Consider the following 9,087-nt stretch of genomic DNA (forward strand, 5'->3'; position numbering starts at 1 on the left):
CAGCTCAGGAGCCACGTTTGACACTGAAAAATAGACGGATGGGCCATGTTATTCAAAAATAAGGGATGGAAAAATGTTTACATAAATAGATTTTTTTTTAAGTACAACAAATATAAAATGCATTTTATATTTACACAATGTATATTTTTATTTGATTTGTTGGGAGTAGTCTACAAGCAAATGTCCTTAGAAGTGACAAGAAAGCCAAGTCCTGTATACAATAGCGTACGGCAGGCATGTCCAAAGTCCGGCCCGGGGGCCAAATCCGGCCCGCGGTCGAATTTCATCCGGCCCTCGGCCCGTCATAAAATCAGTGCCGTCTGGCCCGCAGGTTGGGCGCAATGGAACACGTGTTGCATTGACTGAGGTCTCGTAGACTGGTGAGTGATGTTTCATAGAGTACTGCTAAATGAGTAATAGCATTCACTAAATGAGTAATAGCATTTAGACACTAGAGGGCATCACTCACGAGTTAACAAGACATCACTCCGTGTTTATATTGACTGATATGTCATATTTCAAATGATCCTTGCAGTTGTGGATATGTGTATTGCTTGTTCATTTCCCGGTTGTTCGAGTCAAAGGTTTTGTGACTATTGAAAAGTCATGGTGATACATTTTATTTTTTTATGTTATACATTTAACATACATTCTTGCTGCTGGAGGCTGTAAATTTCCCCAGTGTGGGACGAATAAAGGATATCTTATTTGCACTCAGGAGACTTCTGTTTAAGAAAAGGTCAAGTGAATAAGCAGTTGCATGTGATATACCTGTTTCAAATGAACCAAAAGAAATTCTTAAGATTGTTGAAATTAAAATAAAAATGGAAATGTGAAACAGACTGGCTTACTAAAATTTGTTGAACAATATTGTTGTTCTATGTAAAGAATGTCAGCCAAGGTCGGCCCCCCGATATTTTACCACATAAAATCTGGCCCCCTTGGCAAAAAGTTTGGACACCCCTGGCGTACGGTGATGGCGCCCTCTAGTGGTTGTTAATGTCAACAAACATAAATGGCCGAGCGGGACAGCTTTATTTGTAAAAGACGTTTTTCCATCATGTGACGAACATTTACATTGTCATCTGTACATGTTTTTAAAATTGAAAAATTCACATAGTAAGTAGCAAAGTACATATAAAAAAGTGTTCTAAAAATGTATGCTAAAAATCCCTCTAAGTTGATACTGCAACTAAATAAAACCATGTGAGTAAAACTAACATCTACACTTTTGTACAGTTGAAGGCACTTGTGGCAGCCACAATGTTTCATAAAGCACATAAAATCACACTTTGTGCATCTCTCACACACTCATATACATTTATATTCAATTTGCGACAAGGTTTCGAAGGCAAGTTAAAAAAAAGATTCAAGATAGCTAATTAGAGAAATAAAAACTGTACAATCTCAAAATTTACTTGCTTTTTGGGGAGGAGCAGTGGTGTTTCCTGTTGTGGGTGTCTCACACCACCAGGCTCTCTCGGCTTACAGCTCCATTCTGGAAGGAAGGGGAGAAAAACGTTTTCAGTTAAAACCAGAAACATTGTCCAAAAATGTACACCTTTTTCATGACGAAATCTGAAAGAGGAGCTCTGGAATTCACCCAAAATGGTTGCTTGAAACCAAAATGGCTGACTTGGACAGGGGGTCCTTGAGAGTTATTTGGGGGTCATCTTATTATAGACATGTCCCCTCAGTATTGTGCCAATGGAAGTTAACTGCAAACTTTTTTTTTTTTACTTTCCAACGTGGGGTGCTACTGAGTAAATTTTGTTGGGGCTGCCAGAGCTGTTCCTCACCTTGCGCAGATTGCTTTTCTTAGACGACGTCATGCTCTCGTCGTCGCTGTAGGGCGGCGGTAGAGCGCTAGGTCCCGAAGGCGGGTTCAGAGGGAGCGGTGGGGGTCCTCGGGGGGGCGGGGCCCTGCCTCGGTCAGAACGCTCCCCGTCACTCTCCAGTCGGTCTCGGCTGCGAGCCCTCTGCTGCTCCCCCAGCCTCTTCCTCTCCATGGCCTCTCTCAGGATGCTGTCGTCATAGTCGTCTCTTCTGTCGCGGCCGCCGCCCGGTCGCCGGTCCCTCTCCAGGTCCATCAGATCGTCGCGACTGCGGCTTCGCCGCCCTGGAAGGGCGCCATAGCCTCCTCCGCTTGCCCCTCTTCGGTAGTCATCCGGGGAGTAGTCGCGGCGTCTGCGGTCGTCTCGGTCATAGCCAGCGCGGCCGCTGCTGCTCCAATCGTCGTCAGAGCTGAAGATTGGTTAGTTTTAGCATGTAAGTTCATCGATTTAATGTATCATTCATGATTGTTTTTTTTTTGTGGCTTCTTTAGTTACATTTGGGGGAAATCAGCAAAAACTCCACAAACATTAAAAAGTAACGCTCATTTTGAATAAGTTCACTGTGTCATATGAATTTTCTATGAAATCAAGTGGTGAGGATGCGGGGGATGATTAAAATCAAATTGATCACATTTCAAGAGCGGTGACTTACCCTCTCCTGCCTCGGTGCTCATCCGGACGTCGGTGCGGCGGGTAGTCGTCGCGGCCATAGCGGCGTCCGATGTCGTCCAGGCTTTCCATGGAGCGGGCCCGGCCCCGGTCACCCATGTAGCCTCGGCGCGGCGGCTCATTCGGGCGGCGGTGCACGTGTTGTGACACGCTGCTGATGGTGCTCATGCCCTCCTCGTCGTCGTATACGGTGGACAGCGCTGGCGGTTGCGGGCGACCGCCGCGGGATCGCGGGTCGACGTTGGTGTGCAGCGAAGTCACCTCGCTCACGTTGTCCACTGAGAACAGGCCACAAGAAATTAAATTGAAACCTACACACACTCGGTTCACATCCTCAAGAGAGCCAATATTTAACGAGATGCATTTTTTTCTATATTTGGGATGCAGGATTATTCCATCGATTAATCGGATTAAAAAAATGATTTTGCACCAATAAACAAAATATGCAAGTTAGGTATTGTATTATTGTTATCAACTTGGTTTTGCCCTCCTCACATTCCATACTAAAATATCTGTGACTGCGTACACCTTTAAAAGGTGAGGCCTGGCCTAGTAAGTGACGCGGGAGTCAGCGGATGAGATCGTAAACTTGGTGTTACATAATGTTAGTGCATGTGGAAAAAAAAGATCCCTACGAAGCTTGCTTGCGTTCTTTTTTTCCCCTAATTGAATTATGCGAGTCATTCGACCAATCGTTTCAGGATATTTTCAGTATTTATTGTACATTCCATCGCGATGCAAAGACATGTAAATATAAACATCCGAGTCATCCATCTTGTAATTAAATGTGTGCATGGCGCGTGACTCACAGCGGTTGTGGTTGGCGGGTCTGGACGGGTCCAGGTTGGCGAGCTCTCGCTCCATGTAGTAAATGGCACGCGTGGCGTTGCCTTCAGGGTCCACCTGGATGCGATAGCCGCTCCGAGCTGGAGGTGACAACATTTGTTGAGGAAATGAAAAATAGCAGACAGTATTTCCAGAAAAAAAACAGGAATTGAAACAATACACTCACACACATTTTTGGCATCTTTGAAATGAACCATTCACATCGTCTTTCTGTTGACTTACTATGGTCGCCACCGCCGCCGTCTTGGTCGTGCAGCAGAGGCACTTGGGAACCATGACCCACTGCATGCAAACAATAAAATTAAATTAAACACGAACTGGAAATGACTTTCAATATTATCTCACCCCCGGACCCCCTCACCGGAGCTGGCGCCGTCAAACTCGCGCCCGTAGCCGTTCTGTGAGGGCGGGACGCCGACGCCGTTGGGCAGAGGGAGCAGCGGCATGGCGGGCTGGTGGACGAGCTGCCCGCTGTAGCCCGGCTGGGCGTACATGCTGGGGGCGTAGACGGTGGCGGCGTACTGGTTGGACATGCCCTTCTTCACCGCCTTACCCGCCTCGTACACTGCGGCACCAGAGAGACGCCATGATCAACTAATGTCATCGATAATGTCCTACTGTGAAAGCATGGGTTGTATTTTTCCCCCTTGTGGAACTACAGCACTCTTACTTTTCACCAAGATGGTGGATTGCCTTTTTTTTCAGTGACACAAATACCGCGCCCAACTATTTGTATCCAAGCAAATGAAAAGTCCATTTTGCCAAGTACTCACGTGCCCGCGGGCAGCAGCATCGGTCGGGGCAGCAGGGGCAGCTGACGTAGCAGCAGCACGTGTGCGGACAACACTGACACCAGCAGATGCCGATCAGCATCAGCAGCAGCAGAAAGCCCAACACCACGACCACCACCAGCAGCCAATCTGGACATCAAAAAAAAAAAAGGAAATACATGGGAATCGTGATTATTCGCAAAATAGGAACCATTATGACCATTATGACCATTTATGTCAAGTTAAACTGCAGTTTTGAAAAAAAAAAAGGACATTGATAGAGAAATGGATACAAGTGGCTGGCTCCCAGTTCAGAGTGTCGTGTCGTCCCCCACCCCCCTCCTGTTCAATTACAGCTGGGATAGGCTGCAGCATGCCGGCCACCTTACTTGAACACGGCAAATGTTTCATTTACTTTGATACTTTTGAGAGTAACAACTTATTATTGACATTTTCATATCCAGCTGCGTGGTTTTCCGAACAGTCTTGCCTTAACACATGGTACTTCGGTTACAAAAGAAACATTTTCAGGACAACTGAAATGATACATTATGACAACATCGCCACCTTCTTGATTCAGTTTGTTTGTGGCCCCCGCCCCTAGTGAGTGAGTCTTTTTTTTAATGAAAAGAAGCTTCTGTGTACAGTATTACCTCCTGTCCATCTGTATCGGCTATCGTTGGTGTTCATTTTTTTAAAGTGGACAGAAAACATTCTGACAAACTGTATCAAGACGCGTATTAGAGGGACAGCCAACCCCCCCCACCCCACACCCCTTGCAGTGTATGAAAAACACATGACATCACACTTTGCTGTGCTTGGCAGAGGCAAACATGCAGCATTTTTATGTCCCAAGAACCACAAGGCTCATTGTCAAACGTCTGCTTTCCAACCTGAGATAAACAAGATTTCTCCTGGCAAACTGGCTGAGCCTGTTTATGTGAGGCATGACACAACGAGAGCGCTGCAAAGGTAAACAAAATAAAATGGGAAAAGAAATGCTTCAGAGCGTTACGGGATAATTTAAGAAAGATGAAATAGACGAATACGGAAAGAATGCACTTGGTCACGGAAATCATTTTAACGTGTTGATAAAACTTCCTTTGCTTGCCTTACTTTGTTTCCATAACATAGGAAGGACATCGTGATTCCTCCTGCTTAAGCCAAGTTCAATCAAATATTAAGCCTTTTTATCCCCAGACTTTTTTTTTTACTTACATTTGAAATTTAATTCAAAACCAACTTCAACTCCGCGCCCAAAGTCCCATGTTGTCCAAAGTTGCCACCGTATATCAATAACATGGATCTCCTGTTGGCAATGCCTATTAAAACCACATCACTGTTTTGTTCCCTCTGCTTTCGTGATTGCACGATGTTACCACGAGTCGGTCTGTAAATTATTATTTTTTAAGAACGTTACTTCAGGTTGACATTTGAAACCGTTTACAATCACAAAATCCTACTTCTGTGTCAACAGTTTTTTGTTCCTCATTTTTAAAAGACTGATTTAAGATATTTTATCACCAACTGAGGCGTTACTTTTGACTGAGGATCTAGTAGCACTCAAACCAGTCACACTAAGAGGCCTTTTGTACTACCTTCCATAACCAGTAAGTCAATGCCGGGCAGCAGGTCAGTAGTATCTGACTTTCTCTCTGCGAAAGAAAGATAAAGCCACAATTACTAGATCGTGTGCGCTCTTGGGACGATCACACCTGCCCACGCGGCGTTTCAGCTGGAAAACACGACGACGACGCATGGCCAAATCCATCAATATTTGCTCTACTTTTATTCGTAATTCTAGACGCATTCCGAGTTTCTGCGAACCTGATCGATTAATTGATGCATGTCACATCTTTTGTCCTATTAGTTTCTTTTGGTCGGGGTACAGCAAAGGGAAGAGAAGGCCAGTAGTAGAAAGCAGTTGATTGGCGTTTACCCAAGACAATGAGCTCGGTGTAGTCCTCGCCATTGCCCGTGAGGTCCTGCGAGGAGATGACAGAGCACACGTAGACCCCGCTGTCGCCCCACGCCGTTTGTGCAATGTTCAGGTCAGCATCTGGCAGTGAGGACACAAGAGAAGAAGTTGAGGAAAACACGTGCTGGCTAGTAGCAGACAAAGCGAGGACGCCTCTTGCAAACGTGACTTTTGGAGGTTCATATGATCAGAAAAATGCACTGCACTTTAGGGAAGAAAAAAAAAATAAATTTTCACGTAAATCTAAAAAAAATGAAATACGAAATTTGAAGACGGAATTTTTTTATCCCAAACCATAATCAAACTTCAGCTTATTTTTTAATGTTTATTATTAGACCAATGCAAAACATTTTTACTTCACGCTTAATAAGGAACAATAGTATCCCATTTGGAGAATAGAATTTTGTCCAGTATGTCATTGCACCTGCTGAAAGAAGAATGTGTTGCGTCTCGCACTCACTGTTGATGATGCTGATCTTGCGTCCTTGATACTCGCTGCCCAACGTCACGGCGCTGCCCTGCTTGGAGGCCACGATGCGCACCGTGCGCTGGCTGTCGGCGCACTCGATGTTGGCGTCGTAGTTGGGGTTATTCTGCGACAGGATGTTGTCGGCACTGCTGGGGTTGAGCGCCGCCTGCACCGGGTCGCGGCAGTACGACTTGTAGCGCCACGTGACCACAGGCGGCTGCGAGGCGGTGGACTGGAAGTTACAGGTGAGCGTGACGGGCTGGAACAGGATGACCACGTAGCGCTTCACCGGGCTGCTCACTGACACGGCCAGGGCCGACTCTAGAATGACGTTGAGTAAAAAGGATACAAACGGTTTGCAGGGAATTGATAAAACGTGTATGGTGCTTCCACCACGGTCTGATACAAATACTTTTTATGTAACTTATTTTGTTGTTGTTTCTCAATTTCTCTCTTGTAATCATAGACTATACTAAACACAAAATATTACATTAAATACGAGTTAGTAGTCACATGAGCGTAAAAGCAGAATTGTAGTTAAAAAAAAAACGACATTGCAGTGCTGTTCAAGCAATAATTTTTCCAATGTCAGAGGTTATAGAGCCCGAGGCAGCCTGAATCAAGTCAGAAGCGTCCACCTTCAAATGTCACGTGGTGTTGACTAGTATCACCATGAGCCACTGATGAGTCAACTACTTTGTCAGCTCTTTGTACTCGAGAGTAATTAAGCTGAAAAGAGACATATTACCGTACTCATTAGCAAGTTGGCTTCCTGCTTCTATTTACTAACGGATGGAGAGCCCTGAGTGTAGAAAATAAGCGAGAGCCCAAGACAATTAAAGCACTTTGGTGGCGCGCCGATTTATCAGCACAAAATCATTCTGAAGTTGCTGTCTCTGACAACCTAAAATGTTTCCTAGTGATAAAAAAACAAAAAAATCAGCTATTTGCTACCTAACAATATAAACAAGGAGCTACAATTAAATTAGGAATGGTGATGATGATACCATGTTGGGAAGGTGGTAGAAGGTAAGAAACGTTCTACATATCCTGGTTTGGTTTATGACACGAACGTAGTGTCTGAATATCACTGCAAATAGGTGGATCAAACCATTTCAGAAGAGAGACGACATTGCTGTAATTTTGCTGTTAAAATGTCAAGTTCCAACAAAATTCTGGATGTTCACTCATTTCTCTCGCTTGTTTAATTAAAAAAGACATACAAAAAATTCTGTTGGCCCGGTATTCAATTTAGGGGGGCTTCAGCACCCCCAAAAAATTGGTTAGAAACGCCCATTGTCCCCAGTAGTTTGATTAAAATCTTTTGGGAAGAAATATGGCAACTATGAAGAGAGATGTGACAGGATTCATTTTACACAGAATGTTCTTATTAAGATCCAATAAGTGATTAGATTTATTGATATCATTGGTAAACCCAAATTTATTAAGATCGACTTTGTAGGTGTCACTCTATAGCAGCAACTACTCCAACAGTCAATATTTAGGATGTTGATAATTGAATCATGGAGCGTCTTTATAACTGAACCTATTTCATCAGGGTGCTTAAATACATGAATGAAAGATGATTAAAAACTAAAAACAACTGAGTATACAATAAATGTGAATAACCTCTCAAAAATTACTTTGGTTCCATTATTTTATTGTGAAGAGACTTGGTCGGACACCGTTTTTTTCAAATTGGTTATGCATTACCGTAGATTGGGAGCTGGCATTAGGTACGATATATCTGCAAGAAATAAAACACTAACACCACAATAAGTAAAAAAAGTAGTTGTGGGCTTCAACTGACGTGATGGGCAATTGGTTGTTTTACAACCGAATTAAGATATGTACGCCATTTTGTACACCCAAAATGAATCCAACTGCCTTATTTTATTTATTTTTTAGATGAACGCAATACTTCAAAGGACAAATCAGTTTGCAACAGCTCCTTGAAGCCTCTGGTTATGTGGATTGAAAACACCCCAAACGGTCACTAAAACGCAATTAATGTATCCAAATTGTACAAAAAAACTATGCGAGTAGAAAGAACATGTCCACCGTCTGAGGCGGAAGCGGGCCCACCCAGTCGAGGCGAAAACTCTTTCTTACCTGTCGCCAGAGTCGCGGCGATAAATAACACCCAAAATATCTTCATTCCGCCGCCGAACTCCGCGAATCACTCGTTGAATCTTGTTTGTTAATCACAACTTTATCAGAACAACTAATTTACATAGTGCTCTAATCGTAAATTCTCCCCTTAGACCGGAGCGTCAATCCCATTTTGTGACGTCCCCAGTTTCGCTCAGGAGGTAAGTACCTGAACGCACCACGCAGGTGTAAGGTCAGACATGTTGCGAAACACGGAGGGGAGAACATGCGATTTAAACGTATTTTCTGAAAAGCGACAACTAATTTAAAGCAATACTAAGCAAATAAGACTATAATTATATTAATATAAAATACAAAGTCATCGGTTAAGCAACACCATGTTCTAAATACGGACGTAAATGGACACTA

The 9,087-nt window shown here is 43.8% G+C and overlaps 1 protein-coding gene across 2 annotated transcripts; it reads right to left on the minus strand.

Moving 5' to 3' along the window:
* Positions 1–1,016: 1,016 nt before the first annotated feature.
* Positions 1,017–8,896, minus strand: lsr (lipolysis stimulated lipoprotein receptor). Of its 2 annotated transcripts, XM_052065648.1 has the most exons (11): positions 8,680–8,896; positions 6,559–6,888; positions 6,060–6,179; positions 5,719–5,775; positions 4,124–4,270; positions 3,712–3,915; positions 3,573–3,632; positions 3,314–3,430; positions 2,488–2,782; positions 1,800–2,244; positions 1,017–1,498 (listed from the first exon to the last, which is right to left on the minus strand). In XM_052065648.1, the coding sequence occupies exons 1-11, from the start codon at positions 8,723–8,725 to the stop codon at positions 1,463–1,465; spliced, it is 1,857 nt and encodes a 618-aa protein (XP_051921608.1). In that variant the 5' UTR covers positions 8,726–8,896; the 3' UTR covers positions 1,017–1,462. The 2 variants fall into 2 exon arrangements, with proteins under 2 accessions (XP_051921608.1, XP_051921609.1); XM_052065649.1 differs by lacking the exon at positions 5,719–5,775 and having other exon boundaries at positions 8,680–8,895.
* Between the last annotated feature and the right edge of the window lie 191 nt (positions 8,897–9,087).

Source organism: Hippocampus zosterae, chromosome 5 (genome assembly GCF_025434085.1).
Source record: "Hippocampus zosterae strain Florida chromosome 5, ASM2543408v3, whole genome shotgun sequence".
Classification (NCBI taxonomy): domain Eukaryota; kingdom Metazoa; phylum Chordata; class Actinopteri; order Syngnathiformes; family Syngnathidae; genus Hippocampus; species Hippocampus zosterae.

What these genes read in the sequence shown, in the direction of transcription:
- lsr (XM_052065648.1), bottom strand. Translation starts at nt 8,725, where the DNA reads ATGAAGATATTTTGGGTGTTATTTATCGCCGCGACTCTGGCGACAG. An exon ending in CGCCGCGACTCTGGCGACAG is followed by an intron (nt 6,889 to 8,679) that starts GTAAGAAAGAGT and finishes ACGTCATTCTAG; the next exon opens with AGTCGGCCCTGGCCGTGTCA. An exon ending in TGACTTACTGGTTATGGAAG is followed by an intron (nt 4,271 to 5,718) that starts GTAGTACAAAAG and finishes TTTGATGTCCAG; the next exon opens with ATTGGCTGCTGGTGGTGGTC.